The sequence below is a fragment of the Pteropus medius genome, unplaced genomic scaffold (assembly GCF_902729225.1).
Source record: "Pteropus medius unplaced genomic scaffold, Ma_sr-lr_union100, whole genome shotgun sequence".
NCBI classification, from domain to species: Eukaryota; Metazoa; Chordata; class Mammalia; order Chiroptera; family Pteropodidae; genus Pteropus; species Pteropus medius.
Genome location: NW_024351733.1, coordinates 1,422,488 through 1,442,157, shown reverse-complemented (window position 1 = coordinate 1,442,157; position 19,670 = coordinate 1,422,488). Strand labels below are relative to the sequence as shown.

At 32.4% G+C, this 19,670-nt stretch overlaps 1 protein-coding gene across 1 annotated transcript in view; it reads right to left on the bottom strand.

Annotated features, from left to right (window-relative positions):
• Nucleotides 1-18,055, bottom strand: part of DMD (dystrophin) — a 1,897,222-nt gene extending 1,879,167 nt beyond the window's left edge. Inside the window, 1 exon segment of the mRNA XM_039846417.1 lies at nucleotides 17,816-18,055. Within this exon segment, the coding sequence (XP_039702351.1) occupies nucleotides 17,816-17,846 (31 nt within the window). The 5' untranslated portion in view covers nucleotides 17,847-18,055.
• Between the last annotated feature and the right edge of the window lie 1,615 nt (nucleotides 18,056-19,670).

The window sequence follows — 19,670 nt, the reverse complement described above, 5'->3', positions numbered from 1 at the left end:
AATATTATATGTTATTATCAAATGGTTTAGGTCAAAAGAAATTTATGGGTAACCGATCACTCTTTCCATCATTTTACTTGATGAGTTAATCAATTCAACACTTATTGAGCTTCTTCCTAGCATGAGATAATATGTAAAGAGCTGTGAGAATATAAGCACATATAAGACATGTTTTGCAACAACCAGAAGGAGGTAATCTAGTAGTAGCGATAATTCAATTAATCAAATTATAATACAAATATTATAGGCTTAATTACTTTGTCTGTTAAGTGGGAATGGTAATATGTTATCTTTACCATGATTTTTATAAGAATTAAATTATATATAAGAAATATTATCATTATCATTCATTGTACAAGTAATAGAGATATGCAAATTATTGTTGAATGCTAGAACATGATTTCTAGGTGTTATGGAGTAGAACGCAATTCTCTATTTCTCATACATAATCAACATTTTCAATTTTCAAAATTGCACAATACATTTTTGCAGTGTGATCCCAGGCAGAAAAATACCTATAAGCTTAATATAGGTACAATACATCATTCAAAGCCTGGATTGTTTTGGGTTGGGTATATAAAGATAAAAAATTGGCTATATAATCTATTTCAGTTGAAGACTTAATACAATAATGTATGCCTTAATTAAGAAAAAAATTAATCATCATAAATGGTCATGGATAAAATAATGAGTCTACATCATGTTTTCTTCTCGATTAAAAGTTTCCAGGTCAAAATAGAGGGTCATGATGTCCTATAAAACCTTTTTAACACAAATACTGTACTTGAAGATAAAATAGTAAAGAAAAAGTTACTATGTTTGCAGAAACTCAATTGCATTTTAAAATTGGGTCAGAGGGCCCACTTCTTCAGTAAATCAATATTTTCACTCAAGCTAGTTTTTCTCATAAAATGCCTGGGTGCATTAGATGTATAGATTTCCATAATGCATAATGCAATAGTATGTTAACATAGTGTACAAAATACAGTTCATATTCGCTTGTCAATAAAATACTCATAAACATTATTTTTAGTCCAAAAGATTTCACCTAATAAATATGAATTGGCAGTTAGACTGACTCAGTAGATGCTATTTTTGTTTAAGAGACCCTTCAACTCTATATGTTTGAATCATTCAATAGACATTTCTCACCTTGAGTTTGGGAATGTGTATATTGGCGCATTATGCTTGTGCACAGTTCTCCAGCAACTAACTTTCCTTTTGTAAATGAGCTTCATTCCAAATTAAAATAGCTGAAAGATTTCCAATCATTGTGGCCAGCGGTCAGGGTGGAAAATGAACTCAGGAAGGCAGCTATCTGAAACTGAATACTCCCTGGAATGAACATTCCGTTCTAAGTCCCCTTCAGGGAAACTCCAACAATAGCTCAAGCAGAAGCAAACACTTGTCTTCAAGGTAGTCCAAGCCAACCATTCACTTTCTTAGCAATCTGTCCTCAGAGACTAGCCAGAGATTTAAAACCTCCTGCACTCATTTCAAAGAACAGCGGGCCCAGCATGCTAGTACTATATGAACAGACATGATTCCGCCAATTTCTTCCCTCCCTACATCTTTGTCACTTAGTATTAATTAATAGTGTAAATATCTTTGACATTTCCAAAGATATCTCAGTTTTGTAGCCCTTCAAAGGAATTCTCACAAGTCAAGTTTCTTTTTAAACACTGACATTTCTTTTGAGACTAAGAAAAAAAGGGAGGAAACAAATTATAGATCAAAAATACCACTGATTACATGAACCACCTAGATTAAGCAACAAACATTTTAGTCTGAAGTTTATAACTTTTACAATTCACTGAGCACTCAGGACAATAATGTACTAAGGATTATCCTATTCTGTTTCATTAGTTATCATGTGTGTGAATATAATAATACCTGTCAGTATTCACTGTTAGACAAACCCTTTTCAGTCTGGATGCCTGAGTTTCAAATAAATAATAAGTTGATGACTAAATAACAGTTAGACAAATGCTGTGGTATTTAATCATTCATTTGTGTGCCTATACAAAATTAGGCACAACGAACCCATAGATAACAGGCACAGACCCTCCTCTCAAGGAGCAAGAGACTGATTCAGAAGCAAAATGACATTGACAACAAAGGAATACTTGCATAGAATTATGTACAGTGAGTTTTCAGGAAGAATACAGAACAGAGGCACCATATTTTGACCTAGGTTAGTCAAAAATGCTTTTTAATGAGGTTCTATAAGAAAATGCTAAAATAATGAATAGAAATTGTTATTGGAAGATTTTTGGTGATCGTGGCTTTTGTGAGAAAATTCCAGGAAGTGGCAACAAGTCATAGGCATAAAATGACTTATTTATGGAACCATAAATTTTATGGCTAGAAAGAAGTGTATGTGGTGGTGGAGAAGAGCAGATAATGAGATGAGAGATGTGAGCAGATGCCATTCTATAAAGGGTATTATATGCTGGGGCATTGGATTTTACCCCATAGCTAGAGGAGTCTAAAGAATGTTAAGCTAGAGGCACAAGATCTGATCTGTGTTTTAGAAACATGACTGGAGCAGCAAGTAAAAAGATGGATTGGTTTAAGACCAGATTAAAACAAGATCACAAACACACACATACACACACACATACTCAAAATCAAAGATCATCTTTTGATCTATGTATATTTATGCAACTTGTTATCTCTTTGGAAGTTAGATATAAATTAGCTATTCATTAATATTAATCATTTTAATAATTCAAAGTACAAAAATTATTCCCAACATTTTCATTCACCAAACAATTTCATATATCTCCTTTTTAATGCCAACAATAAGTAACCGTGTAAAGAAGCAACATCATTGTTCCTAATTTATTCTTTTTTATGGTAAAATTGTTTTTATTATTTAGTGACTAGTCTACCATCTTCCTCCTAATTTATTCTTGGGGACAATCAGTATTAGATATGCTTATTTAGCTCAGTGCCAGGCACTTGATAAATAAATAATAATTAAATATTAGCTTGTCCACGATTACTTGGCTTGTTAGGTAAAGTCAGATTGAAAACACATGTAGTCTCAGGCCTTCTCTAGTTACCACGCCCATGGATCAACATAACTTTTACAATACTAGCCCTTACCATACAGTCCTTTTGATCATGAACAACATGAAGCGCAATACCTCAAAAGGTAAGATATTTAGAACAAGGCTTAAATCACCATGACATTTTGTTCAATAAATGATGCATGTTCCTATATAATAGAAATGGATTGCATTCTAGTGGGTTAGCATTAAACCATCCTTCATCTGTACTCTGAATGGTGGATTTATTAATTTACAAGACTTATCTGCTGATTAGGTCTGGCGATGATACACTGGCCTTCAGGACACTGAGGATTTGTTAAAGGTTAAATGCTGTATTTAAAAAAATTTATTTTGCAATAAATATGGATTCACAGGAAATTGCAAAGAAATGCCAGGGATGTCTTGTGCAACCTTCATCCCACCTCCTACGATCCTGACACCTTAGATAACTATAGTACAATGCCAAAACTAGGAAATTATCGGTGTCATGCACAGAGTTTATTCAGACTTTATCAGTTATATAGGCACTCATTTGTGTCACTCTGTGTGTGTTTCTATTCAATTTTATCAGTTGTAGCTTTTTGTAACAAACATTACAATCAAGACACAGAATAGGCCTATCACCACAGACTTCCTTGCAGTATTCTTACATAGAACACCTTCTCCCATTCTTAATCTGTGACAGCCATAATCTGTTCTTGATCTCTATAACTTTATTTCAGTAATGCTATATAAAAGGAATAACACAGTATGTAACCTTTTGAGATTTTTTTTCCCACTCAACATGGTGCCCTTGAGACCTATCATAGTTGTATTGAGTATCAAGAATTCATTTTTTTTATTGCTGAGTACTATTTCACAATATGGATACACCACAGTTTGTTTTATATTCAGCCATCAATGGACATTTGGATTGTGTTGAATTTCTGACTATTACAAAGAAAGCTGGTGTGAACATTCATCTACAGGTTTTCATGTGAACGTAAGTTTCTATTTTCTGGAATAAATGTCCAAGAGTGGAATTGCTGGATCATGTGGTGATTATATGTTTAGTTTTAGAAGAAACTGCCAAAGTACTTTTTAGAAAGGCTGTACCATTTTACATTTCTACCAGAGAGACCCAGTTTCTCTGTATTCTGGTCAGCTTTAGCATTGTTGCAGTTTTTAAAAAAATATTGTTAATAAAAATTGAATATGTTTAAGGTATATAACATAATGATTTAACATGCACATACGTGGTGATTATTATAGTCAAGCTAATTAACACACCATCTCCTCACATGGTTACTGTTTTTGTGTGTGTGATGAGAATACCAGCAATCTACTTTCTTAGCTAATTTCCAGTATTCAATACAGTATTATTAACTATAGTCACCATGCTGTACATTAGATCTCTAAACTTATTCATCTTATATAACTGCAACTTTGTCCCCATTAACTAATATCTCTCCATTTCCCTCCCCTTCCCACCCCTATTAACCACCATTCTACTCTGTAGTTTTATGTATCCGACTTTTTTAGATTCCATATATAAGTGAGATCATGCAGTTTTTTTTCTCCTTCTGTGTTTGGCTAAAAGTTATTGTACTTTCCTTACAAAACAGGAAAGCTGTTATTAACAATATATTTTTGTACAGTGTAATTTATTTTTTATTGCAAAAGTAGTTTGCGCTTTCTCACAGGGATTATTTGCAATTTGCCTCGTAGTCCCCCTACCCTTATATATTCCAGAACAAATCACTTAGTGGTTAGCGTCTCTTTTTCTCTAAACATCTTACAATGAAATTACTATTTCATATTTACACCCAGATATGTATCTCAAGCTCTTTTAGCGTATAAAGAAAATGAATTTCTTCTTCAAGAGGTAGATTGGCAAAGATAAGAGCAAAGAGTAAATGACTGATTTTTTTTTCAGGATATCCACAGATAGCGAGTAGGAAGAGGAAGAGAAGGGGCAACTTTAAGAGACAAAAAAATATATATATTAGACTAGTATAGAATCAAGAAAGAACATTTTAGGTGTGAAGGAGGCAGTTAACACTGACAAGTGCCACTGAGATTTTACAAAGATAGATGAAAGAAAAAAATACATGGATTGAAAACAGTGAAAAAGCAAAATCAATAACCAAAAGTCTCAAGAGTAAAATGGAGTATGGGAAATCAAGAAGAAAATAAAACAATGAAAAAAAATTCAAATCTTCATTATTTATTTATATACATTAAGCTTCAAACAGGACTGAAGTGCTTTTGTTGTCATATAAAATATTCATGAAATGCAAATTATATCATTATAACATGTTCTTAAATGTAAATGTCTGTAATTATAGTGTGCAATAAAATATTAAACACCAATTCACTTATTCAGAAATGTTTATGTGCCTAGTTCTGGAAAAACAATGGTGAGTAAAAAAAACTGAGGTGTCTGGGTTATGGAACTTATCAAATGGTTTGAGTGATAAGCATTGATTAGTCACTTATATACATATGGAATCACAACACTGGTCTGTTATGAAGGGATATTACATGGTAGGGAGATTTCACCTACTTAGAAAATTCTGACATTTACCCAGAGGGAGTGGCTTGTAAACAGAAATTGATGTTATCTAGGTGAATAAGACAGGGAAGGAATGTTCTAGACAAAGAGAAAAGCATGTGCAAAAGCCCTGTAACAGAAAGAAGCAAGGCCTATTCAAGGAACAGAAAGAAAACCAGAAAGGTGGTGAAGCCGGGGAAGCATTATAGGAGACGTGATAGGATAGGATGACAGTGTTTAGATCTCATTTTATTTTGTTTTGCTTTCCTAATAGCCAAGAGAAGGTACTCAAGTGATTAAATGGATGCTGATATCATCGAATTTAGCTGACTGGATGTAATGTAGAGAATAGATCAGAGGAAATGGGGGAGAAGGTGTGCAAAGAAAACAGAAAGGAAACTGCTTCTGTATTCCTAGTGAGAGAAAGCAGATTGGGCTAGTGTAATGGTAGAAGAGATGAAGAGAAGTAGATCAACAGATATTGGGCGATGAAACCCACAGGAATTAGCAATGACTTAGACACAAGTGGGCAAGAGAGATAAGAGTTTCAAGGATGAAACAGGGCACTAGCTTGTAAAACTGGATAGGTGGCAGCATAGATAAAGGGAATAATGAGAAAAGATCATATTTCAGGTGGGTGGAGGGAAAGTTTAGTTTGGGGCACTTAGACTGGAGGTAACTTTGTCACATACAAGTAGAGATGCCAACCAGGCAGTTGAAATTCTAGTTTGGAATTCATTGGAGAAATCTGAGCTTAGAGGTATAACTTGGTTGGTTATATGCACATAAGTGTTGATAAAACCATGGGCATGGCTGCAAAGATCAAGAAAGCGACTATAGAGTGAGAAGATAACCTCACTAGACTAAGCCCCGAGGAATCCTAATATTTAAAGGTCAAGTAGGGAGAATCAGCCTGTCAAGGACTGACCCAAAAGAAATGGAAATAAAATCAGGAAAGTACAATTCACAGATCTCAAGGAAAGAAACATTTTTAAGAGGGGAGAAAACAGTCAATATTGACCATTGCTATGAGTTCAAGAAAGAGCAAGACATTTTCTTAATTGCTTTTAATGACATGATGCTCTTTACTTCACTTGAACTAAGTCAGGAGAAGTTTGAATAGAAAAAAAATTAAAGCATAACATTCTAAGGAAAAGAATCTCTAGTCCAATTGGTAGATATAAAGAATAGAAACATACCTTGTTTTATTTTTTATTTCTGTCATACTATTATTATAGTATGATATTTCCATTTATAATTTTATTTTCTTAAAAAAAATAAAAAACTCCAATAATATAGTTATGTCTAATGTCTAATATTAAAATTAAATGACTATTAGCTCCTTAAGGAATAAATAAAATATTAAACTACAACTCTCTATTATAATTGGAGAGTGACATTTGTATATAATAAACTTTTGCTTTTCCAACTGTGTTGTAGCATTCTTTATATTTTCTGAGTGGAAAAATCGATTTTAGTTCTGTTTTAATATTTATTAATTTTATAAACATTACTAAAACCAAATACTTTTATAAGCAAACTACTTAATTTCTAGGTTGTATGTGAGGGAGAAAGAAAGATCTATTCACAGTAGCAATATTGAAAGAACTGAGCTAATTTATTTCATTCACTAAAGTCATAAAAACTTTTTTTCTAGGAAAACGATACTTCATACAATTCCATCTAATTTCACACATTAGTAAAACAGAATAAAAGGGATGCAAGATTGATTAGAGTGAAAAAAAATATCCTAATTGGTCTCAATTTTTTAGGTAATAATACAACTTATTGTCATTTATAGCAATAAACTATAAAAAATGTTTGTGTATTTGATATTATAGAGCGATGCTACTTTAGTTGAACCAAATTTCTATTGTTTGATTGGAAATCAAGATATTGGGTCTCTGAAAATGTATCTTTGATGCAATTTATTTATATAGCTAATCCAAAGATCAATGGCCTTAGAGTGAATAAATTGAAGATGCATTTTATTTAATTTTTTTTTTAGGGCATTAAAGATTTTTTTTTCCAAAAATTTTTAAGATGATGCATTTTAAATAACAGGTAAAATTTACAACACCCTGATATTTCTATTTGCAGTTATCGAACAATACTAAAAAATCTATACCATAGGAAAAACATGATAATAGGGTTTTTGTTTGAAAATAAGTTATCATAGTCTTTGGCATTTTGGGGGGTATTTTTGACTTCCCCTTACCTTCTGCTCTCATCCATATGACTTGTTCTTTTAATATGTAGATATGTGTGCATACATATTTCTTGATGAGATGAGAATATAATTGCTTACAAAGTCAGAGAAACTCTCAATATCATTTCTGATCATAGATATAGGAGATCCGATGTTGACGTTGTATAGGGTGCACAATGCTTTATTCTAGAGATGTCATTTACTTCATAGCCTAGTATTCACAGTCTATGTATAGTGTATATTACATATCCATATACAATTATATACAACAATACTGTGGATAACTAACATGAAGTACAGATAAAAGAAAATTTACCTATGTAAAATGCAATAGTAATTAGAAATTTAAATGAACTGTTTTTGCTAAATACTGCTAAGAATAGTACTTATCATTATCCTTAAATGTCATATTCATCTATGCAAATTTTTTTGTTCACAGTACTAAACCTTATTCATGTGGGCCCAGTTCTCAGTTTTGTTTTTGTTTTGTTTTTTTTTGTTCCTCTAGCACAGTTGCCTATGCATAACTGAAATAAAATCAGAAAAAATGTCTACTCAGAACCACTCTAAGGAAGCTTGTTGTAGATGATTACAAACAGATCAAGTGCTGTTTTAGTTCTGTTCTTTGATCTTTTCAAGTTCACAAAAGAGATTGAGAGAGGAATAAATAGTGAAGCAAGTGACCGATAACAGATATCATCATGGACAGTTCCCTGAGGAGGTCCAGAGGATAGATGCTGGGTTATTCAGGACATCTCAGTTTTTATTTAAGAAATTATAATGTGCCAGGTTCCACAGTCTTTGAGTAAAGAAACCACAAGTTTTGAGTTTTTCTGAAGAACATTCTCAATGGAACATACAGTAAGTCCTCACTTAATGTCATTGATAGGTTCTGTGACTTGAAGTGAAACAATGTATACTGAAACTATTTTTACCATAGGGTAATTGATAGAAACAAGAGTTAAGTTCCTGTGACAGCTCATCAATGTTATCACAAAAAGACGTTGAAGGAAATGACATTATTCAAGTGCCTGCTGTATTTAGTTCTTGTTAGAAGATACCATGATTCCTTCCATTTTATGTATTGTTCTATCTTCTCTAGAGCTCTGACAAACCCTCTTCTTTATCAAAATCTGAGAGGTTGTGGCAGCTGACTGGTTAAAAACCTTGGATCTCTTAGGTCACTCTGCCACTGTACAAATCCTTACTCCACCGTGTACAAATTGAGCCACCTTAATCAAATTACTAAAATTCCCTGCATGTTGGTATTCTCAGTTGCTTATTAATTGATTATATCCCTTTACCTTCTAGAGTTATAATGGGAATTAGCTGAAATATATGTAATATTCTCAGAGAAATGCTTCACAGTACAGGCTTGCTAAATGCTATACGAGACTCGGTGAATCTAGAATAGTGCTATACGCATACAAGATGCTGTCAATAAATATAAGATAGATCAATGCCACATTATTCCTTGTCTATGCATCACTGCTTCTTCTATTCATTCTCTAATTCACATCTCCATATGCTCATACTCTACAGCCTATTTATAAAGGTGAATTCTTCAATGAAACTTCCATAATCACATCATCCATAAGTAATCATTTGTGGCTGATTTGTACCTTGCTTTGTAAATTCTCTTGACATATTATAGTAGTTGCACCTCTCTCTCTCTCTCTCTCTCTCTCTCTCTCTCACCCTCCCTCTCTCTCTCTGTATGTGTGTGTATTTTTCTCTTACTTACAGAGTTATAATCTCATAAACAGCAGAGAGAACATCAAAGGTGTTCAACGTTTATTTACAAGTAAAAACCTAATAGTAAAAAGTTGTTCAATATTATATTAATATTCTATCTACTCTTACTTCCCCAAAAGATAACTGATAAGTATATTACACTCATCCATGACTAAATTTCAATTACTCAAGTGCCTTCTATCTCTTCAGTACAATTCTAATTTTATTTAAATTGAATTGTCAATGTTTTTTAGTATTTTTACTATTTTTCCAGATTTAAGAAAAATCAGTTTTACTAATGGTTCTCAAGAAATTTTAGACATTTCTCCAATAAGCATCTATATTAACTAAAACAGCATTAAATAAAGTGCAAACTTACTTTATCATATCTATGCAATTCTGTATTTTCTAAAGGATGATTTTTCATATTGCTTAACAACTGTCACTGAGCAACTGAAATTCAGACTATGACAAATGTTTTACACTGAAGGCTCATTTCATTATACAGTAGTCAGTTGAAATGGGGTTTCCAAAGAAGGTATTTTTAGGAAGTGCAGAGTATAGGAAAAAACTGAATGCATTATACAATTTAAATATTTATTGAAGCTTTTCTACTAAGGCAACATTTTGATGATATCTCACAGACATAGCAATGTGGGAGAGGAAATTAGGGGTAAATAGATGGCAGAGACTGTGGAAACCAAGACACCTGGTGCTGCAAGTGAGATCCTCATTCATAAAGCCATTAAATTGGGGATTGAAAGGAATACTCATTTTTACAAAAAATATTATTTTCCTTAGTATTTCATTATTTTATCTAGATGTTGCTTCTATGACTTTTTGGAGTGCTCTTGTCTTCCTTATTAAATTCCCAATCTCCTTTTACTAACACTCTATGATCTTTCTAGCTGGTCTCGTCCATACTCAATGGCTCACATTTTAAGTCCCCAATAATGACTTCATTTCTAGGTTTCAGATCTCCATATCCACAGTACCTACATCTCTATAAAAACTTAGTATCTATACCTCCAATCCTTCCCATCATTCCAGTTTCCCTTCAAATCTCCTCCTTGGAAATGGCACCATTATTCACCCAATTCTATATATCATGGAGGACACCACATCCAATTCAATACCAATTCCTACTGTCTCGAAAATAAATCTGGAATGAATTTGCTTCCTTCAATTTCACTGTCACCATTCTAGTCAATGTCACTCTCTTCTGCCCCTGAAGAAGCTACTGGATTGATAGTCCCTTCACCTACTCTTAACATCCCCTGACCTCTTGTTCATACAACAGAGTGAAGTCTCTTTTTAATTTTAAATTTCGATTAGAGTTGACATTTAATATTATTATATATTAGGTTCAAGTACACAGCATAATGGTTAGATAATTACATAATAATAGAGTGAAAGTTTTTAAGCACACTCACACACACAATATGTTCCTATCACTGCTCTACCTGAAATCCTTAAAAGGCTGTCCATTGATCTCACCATAAATAAAGAAAAAACAAAACAAAACAAAACAAAACACTCCCATGACCTTCGAGGCTCTGAATATTGGACTCCAGTCCAGTTGTTCAGCTGGATGCTTGTTCCGAATTTTCCCTTATCAACTACAGGAAAACTGATTTTCTTTCAAAATTTTTTTCTTCATACCAAGTCACACCTTCACAGATGTTGTTCCTTCTGATTGAAACACATTTCCTCTTTTTCCCTTGCACAACTGTTCCCCAACTCCATTCTTTTGTCTTGCTTTGAACGTCATTTTCTTAGGTACCCCTCCCCAACTTCTAATGCTAGTCTAATCTCACTACTATACATTTTTATAAGAATGTGTGCTTCATTCTATAGCCCTCGTTCCAAGGGCAGTTGAGGATTGAAAGGGACACTCCTTTTTACAAAAATATTATTTTCCTTTGCATTTCATTATTCTATTTAGATGCTGCTTCTATGACTTTTTGGAATGCTCTTGTCTGCCTTATTGAATTCCTGTATATATAGTCTCCTAAATTCTAATATCAATGAGGTCACTTTTTAGAGCATTATCTCCAGAGCATAGCACAAGTACCTGGAATAAAGTAAGCATTCAATACATATTAATTGAATGAATAAATAAATGAATGAATAACAAACTGTTCCTTCTTTAAACAGTGGTCACCCAAACCCATGCAATACAAAATCTACCAAGTTTCTTCTTTTGATACCTTTAAATCTGGTTTTATTTTGAGAGCAAATCTATTTCTAGGCACTTAAAGTAAAACACTGCAAAGTCCATAGGCTTGAATGAAGTGAACTCTGTGATGACACTTGGTGGTCTCTGACACATCCCATTAGAGATGTGGTGTGTACACCTAATCCAAAGGAATCCTCTAGCTCTTCAGCAGCTGTTCATATGGCTCCTGACCTGCCCTTCAGTCTCTGCTAAATCAGGATTCCTCAGCTGTCTGAACTTCCAGTAAGCTCTTTTATTTAACCACCTACATGCCAACATTGCTTGCTTGTATCTGGTTACACTCTTTAGAGTCTACTTTTCCCTTTTCCTTCCTAATTATTTTACAATATAACGGGAGCTGTTGGATTTCACCACTTTCATAGATAATTTCATCAGTTTTTCAACTATTTTGATTATATTTGCCCCCTTAGTCACCAGTTTATTTTTAATATTGCCCTCTTGAGTATCAATGTAAAAAAGAAATTACTCAATTTGCCTTTGATGAAAATACTTGAGAAGTTCTTCATCTGTGATTTTTCCCTTTCTTTTCTCTTTAGTTTGACCTCATATAGTTTCCAAGGCTAAAATCTGCAGTTGAAACAGTGTGTGTACTCCCATGTCCTTTAAGTCAGCACTTAGCTCAGTCTAAGGTAGAATTGCTGCTGTAATCTGATAAAGAAGCGGACAAGTTGTGTGCAAATAAAGATGGGTGCCAAGAATGAGCAAAAAGCCACTGATGTTTATGCCCTTTTATAGTCCTGATTCTATAACAGTCTTAGCCAAAAACAGAATAGAAGGAGTGAGAGCAATTTAAAACAAAACAAAGCGAAAACCAAGGAGAGAATGAAAACATCGAAAGGCTACATTCTTTATTTGCCCATAATTGGACATAATATGAGACATTATAATACACATTGAACTCAATACTAGTCTTTTGGAAACATCAATTATTTCATAATGGTGGAGATAAAGCATATCTAAAAGTTGAAGAAAAACTGGCAAAAGATTGTATGTTATTTTGGCATATGTAAATTTGCTGTTGTAATACCCATGAATGGGCTGAGTATTTATTAAATATAAACTAAAAGTATGACAATTCAAAAATCTGATTTTAAAAGTTTCTTTAAAAGTGTTTTAATCCTGTTTAAAACCTATTCAGCTATCTACATCATGACTTTATTATATGGATAAGCATTGGCTTTAATATTCCTCCTATTCATTTAAACAACCAGAGTTTCTTCTGAAATAAATATAATAATAAAAACTAAAATAAATAAAAATAGAGGCAAGGCTTCCCTTGGATTCTTTTACTTGAACAGTAACATAAAACTAAACATTTTTAACTAGCCCTAGATACTTTTTGACTATCAAAGCTGATGTATAAAAAAAATCAATTTTCCAACTATTTTAATTTAAGAAAAATAATTTACTTAAAATTATATGGAATCAAAATGCCAAATTAACAATTCTGGAAGACTTAGGAAAAACAAAACAAGAACAGCAGCATTTTACCTGCATAACAAAGAAATGACAGTTCCATGCCAGTTAAAAGATAATTGTCGATTCTCCTACACCTTTCATTAGTGAAGAATGAAGTGTGTAATGACAAAGGGAAAGTGAGGCACTGAAGCAGAAGGTAAAAGATAATAAAAGAGACCAGGAAGAAATCGATCTCCAAACTTAATCCAGACTGCTAGCAACACTTGTTTTCTCAATGCTTAATATTGTTACATATACTATGTGAAAGCCCTCTAGGGATTGTAGAACCTCAGAAAATTGCCTTGTGTGTTCTTTCACCTATCGAAATTCCCAGGTATGTTGAATGAAGGATGTCAGAATAACATAAAGATTGAGCGCAGAGTTGAATGGAAATTCTTTGTTAAAATGGCAGCCTAAGTGCAAGACATGAGCTATGGGAGGAGTATTGCCCTTTGGTTTTGTTAATGGGCATGAGTAGCGGTTGTGTGACCATAAGATTAGGACTCTTTTAAGCATGAGCCAGAAGGGCCATCCATTTCCTGTCCCCATCTTCATTCTATTGGCTGCCTATCAGAACTGTGACTGGCTGAGAAATTTAAGATATCTTTTAAACACTGCAAGCCCTCCCCGCTCCCCCCGCCCCGCCCCATATTCAGGACATTAATCTTGAAAAGGGAAAGAGAAAAGTTCTGGTTAAAAGTGTTTCAGAATCCCTGGAGGAGCCATTAGCTTAAAAAAAGGCATGCACAAAATTGTAACAGGCTGTAATATACGAGAAAAACAAGCTTTTTATGCTATGAATTTCAGAGAAGTAAACCAAATCATTTTAACTGTTAATCTTCAAACTATAGTTTGCATATGAGTGATTCACAAAGAGCAGGGTTACTCTTCCCTTCAAGAGGAAATAGTAGAATCTCTGAAAGACACGTTCACTTTTAATGTTAACTAGATGGAGCTTGAAATTTTACAAAGTTAAAGATTTTAAGAACAATTCTACATATAAGTAGACAAACCCTCCCAAATCGGCTCAATAAAAAACCACTATAGTACGACAATTTAACATTCATATCTGTATTAAAATTAAATTTCCGAACTCTAAATTTGTGTTATATTAATTACTGTCAATATTGTATAGAGCGAAGCTCCAAGGAAGTTTAATTAATAGATGTTTTTAAATGAGGAGAAAGTTAAAGACCACAAGGTGTTCATTTGCTTGTCTGTTTGTGTTTTGAAGATCAGCCTGCTGCATGGAGCACACTCCCCAATAATAAATATTTTCATGAAATTCTGCTATGGAAGTTGGTAGTAGTTAATAAAAAAGTCTTCTCATATCCCATACCGCAGCCTATGATTTTCTTCCAAAAATGTTCCAATATGAACCCACTGCCTTGATAACAGAACGCACATTTCCTAGGACCATGGCAGGACTTTGTGAAAAAGAAAACCATTGTCTTCCTCTGAATCCAACCCAAACCTGAATGTACTGTATAAAAATAAACCAAAGCCATCATTACTCCTTCTCATTGTGATCTGGCTTGCCTTCAAATTACATACCCTGTATATCTGAAATAACTACACCGCCTCCATTAACTGAGTTTGACATCACTTTAATCAATGTATCTTTTCAGAATGAAAGGCAGAAATGTCAAGTTCCTATCATTATAAATTCTTTGAACTCTCTAATCTGCATTAAATAAAAAGCTTGCCTTTGAGAAATAATATATGCTTTAAAGAAATATAACTAGCATTAATTTTATTTTAAAATGTAATGGAAAAGATTCAATCACAACAAATCTCTTCATGCAGTTAACGAAACTTTTAACACTTAAGCCTTGAGGCTCTTCATTTATGTTTTGCTGGACAGAAAACAGACTAGTCTTATTTGTACATTTCTTAAAAAATGATGTGTGTTTAAAATAAAAAATAAATAAATGAACAGAAAATGATCTTTAAAGAAAGATTAATTTCAATTAATTTTCAATATCTCTCTTAAGTTACTTAGTACTGTGATTAAATGTGTATGTATGTATTTCTATAAACAAAATGTCGTGATTCTTGATTTGTAATAGAAGAATAGTTTAATGAAAAATATGATAAATCATTTTTAATAAATTAGGGAAATAGTATAGTAGAAAGTGGAAAGGAAAGGGAAGTTTGGGAAATCACTGTTTTATTATTGTGATAAAGCCATGATGAAAAAAAAAAGAATTAAAAAAAAACCACCTGACATTTCCAAAGCAATGAAGATTTTAATCTCTTTTATTAAACCACACAAGTGGTTAAGAACTCAATAGTTTGTTTTACATGTAGCAAATGACTTGGACTACAGGATTTCAAATGAATACTTCAGGACTGAAGAGGAAGCTGTATTAATTCCACTGTCCAAATTATGAATTAATATTTCAGTTCTGTCAAGCTAGAGTAGTGTCAATCAACACCTTTTTCCTTAAATAACATAAATTTACAAAAAAACATTTTGTAGTCTTTTTTTTTAAGTTTAGAGTAATTCTACATGTCTTTCTCTATTGTATATTCCATAATATTATGCCATATAAGGGATACAGAAAGCTTACCAAATTAAAAAAGTATATTTTCTTTTTAGATCAGCAAGCAATCTCTTTTTCATAGTTAAAATGCCCTTAAAAGACTCTGCAAATGAAATTCTAAAATTTGTATTTATTAGATCTCAAGATAATTAACATCATTTAAAATTTGAATGAAATATAAATTTGTAATAAATTATTTTGATAATTCTTTGCAGTGCAGTATTTGAGTAATTTTAAAAGTAAACAATTCTTATATTAATACAACAATCCTATTAATTGGTAACTATTTTTGTTAAAAACCAACCAAATGTACTCTTTTAAGGTTTTCAAACTAAGGTAATTTAAAAAACTGGACTCAAATGTCAATACATTCAAATAGCAGTATGCTGTCAACAAGTAAAAGTTAATGTATAATATAACCTTGTGAATATATTCAGTTTCTTTTAACAAACCCATTGTCATGTAGCATAAGTATTATCTGATATTTTAAAAAATGAACTATAATATACTTCTACAGGGCTTGTCTCAAAAAAGTTAGCTTTCCTCAAATTCTAATTAAGGATTTAAAAAGTTATTTAACTACCTATGACAAACAGAGAGTAGTTTTGCCTTGCTTCATTCCAGAATTGCATCTTTGCTATTCTTTCTAAATTTTTCTATACACTGGTTTATAGTTTTAATTTTGTAAATATATCAATTGCTCCATCAATCAATACGTGTGTGTATTGCAAAGAATATATGCTATTGTAGTTTTGTAATATTAGTAAATTGAATAGTTTTTCAATCAGAAAGAAATTCCTATACTCATCAAGAAATTTATATGGAAGTTATATAAAAATGTTTTACCATAAAATCTGGTAACATATAATGTGAATCAGTAAATATACAATGTTAATTTTTTTCCACAAATTTTTCTCAGAGGCAAAACTTCTGTTGTGATTCTTTTTCCAGAAGTTTTGAAGAGTTACTTATTTGGAGAGATTTACTTTTTTTTATTCCTACTTATAGACATTGCCCTCCTATCTATTTCAGAATGACTATAATTCACATGTCAAGGCAGGAAAAAAAGAATATAATCATCTATCTCTTTGGGACACATTGTACTCCTGATATACTATTTTTATATATTATTTTTATTGTGTCACAGTCGATTTTTAAATTTTTCATTAGTCATCATGACTTTTTAAAATAAACAAAACAGTTGTACTTTGTATAAAATTCAAATTAAATAGCTTTACTGAAAAGCGAGGTCATCACTGATAAGGAACAACATGGTGACTTTACTGTGAAATATGAGCAGTCCCTCATGTTTTTATGTTGTTTTCTCAACAAGTGTCTGATCATTTGCCAACATAGATCATATTATTTAAAAGAATTTTCATAATATGCTACAGAGAAGTACATTCAAAATACTAAATGTAATATGAGAAAGGAACTTTTAAATATTTATCAATACTTTTCTCAACCTCCATTTATCCATCACAATTCATTTTACTTTTATTTTTCTCCATGATATGCCAGATAAAATTTTTCTAACCTTGAGGCTTCTAGAAGTCATTCTCATACAGCAATTAGTTCATTGAAAATATTTGTTAGGTCACGACCCCACATGTAACATTACTAAATACGGAAGCATCAAATAATGATGATAATAGCTCAGATACACAAACGATTTCACAACAAGTAAAATGGTTTGTTACAAATACTCTAAGTCAGTTATGCATATTCTATTACTTTAGTGGTTTCTTAAATAGGAAAAATGTGTTCGATAATATTTGCAAAGACAAAAATTTAAACTCTATTTCATTGCTATTGAAAAATTTTCACAGTGAGAAACACGTACACCTGCACATATATATGTGTACAATACATATAACATTTATATTTCTTCACACACTACTATAATATTTGAGTATATGTGGTTCTGAAGCAAGCACAGACTTCTACAATAATTTAAAATCAATCTGCCTAATCAGTGAGCTTGTCACAAGCTAAAACTTATGCCATTGTAAAAAATATTGTTAGTTACTTTGTACTTACAACAGTCCTCTACTTCTTCCCACCAAAGCATTTGGAAAATAAAATGTATATATCAAGGCAGCAATAAAAATCTTGGTAAAGTTTCTCCCAACTTTATTGCTTCAGTAGGTTTAGGAATGATGAGAAACCAAGCAACTTCAGCAGCCTTTAAAAAAATAACACTTTGGTTTTTCCTATTCGGTTTTTCTCTGAAACTAATTGCCTCCAAGATCTGAGTCTTGTAAGGGGAAAGTGAGTGATCCCAACACTGAGTGAGTCAACATAGTAACTGATGCCAGAATTCTGTAGAGGCCCCTGGATATTTCAAATTCCAGGACCTGCGCAGAAACAAGAGACCCGCCTTTTCTCTCAAGTTGGTTTCCCATAATAGGACTGCGCATGGCCACTACATATAAGGTTGTGCTTCCAGCATGACAAGTCCTGTGAATTCAAATAATGTTCAACTGTGTTCTGATTAATATCCAAACCAGAATAGCACAGTGGACAGAGTACTTGCTCTCAAATCCTTTTAAACATAAAACCTCTTTAGTCCAAAACTGTAACAATACTTTCTGTAACTTCTATGCACATTTCCAAAACGACAGAGCAAAAAATACTGATCCAGAATAGACTTTTAAATGCCTTTCTTTATTTTACTCTCTCAACAACACTAAAAATTTCACTCTACTGAACAAAAGGAAATGCTAAGAATAATCTCTCCATTCATTATGTATCCACTGCATACCAAACTTAATTTCTACTCTGGGGAGCCAATTCAAAGTCATGTATTGATGATGCCAACAGTCTGAATAAGAGAAGCAGCAGCAACAGATTGTAACAGCTGACCTCTGAAGGCAGAATGTGTATAGGTCTCATGGGACAAGGTTCCTGCTAAAATAAAGAACACTCTTTTAATGGAACAAAGAAATCCTCCTAAAATGATAAATTTCCATCGTGGCTTTTGATAAAATATTTTTAACTAAAAAATTACTTTCTTCAATTTCTTTGGTGACTGTTATTAAAACACCATTCTCTTAGACACTGAATTAATGATAAATTATTTAATGGTTTTCAATAGATGCTTTTTCTGTATTAAATGAACACAATTATAATATGTCGTTCAGCATGTCTATAAATCATTCTTTGACACTAGAAGGCTTCTTTATCTTCTTTCTTATTTTTATTTTAAATGCAACAGGTGAGTCCAATATGTATAGGAAACATTGGTAACATGTTTTACAAAGATGTTCTTTTTGCATTTATAACAATTATAATAACTGAAGGCTTACATCAGCATGCTTTTTAATTATTCTATTTAGCCTACAGTTTAAAGATACATGTTGTACAATAAGGACTGGTTCTTGCTTATATTCTAATACTAACCAGTAATCCCTATATAATAGAATGGGTAGAATATTATTTAGAAAGAATTATGATAAACTTAAAAGTGAACAAGGAGTAAATTCTTAAGAAATTGAAATTGAAAACCCTAATGGCAGTATTTTATATAAACTGGGAGGAGTCTGAGTCATTTTCCTCACTTATTCAATTATTTAACATAATTTTAAGTACTACCATTACTGGAGCTTCACGGGATAAATAAGCTAGAAAGAAACAGGCTTGATAACTATAAGATTTATATAATGTTCCCAAATTTATTAATTTGGGAAAAATCATTTCTGCGCCATTTCTGCTTCCCTTCCCCACAATGATCCATGTTGGTTGAAATGCTGCACATTCTATGAAGGTACACATTTCTTAGGTGCTCTTTAAAAATCTCTTTTTGATAAATCCAAAGGAGAAATGTACTATCTATGGGTAGTTTATTGGCACTGAGGCCAGTAGGATTCAGGCAACTTGGTACTTGTCAATATAT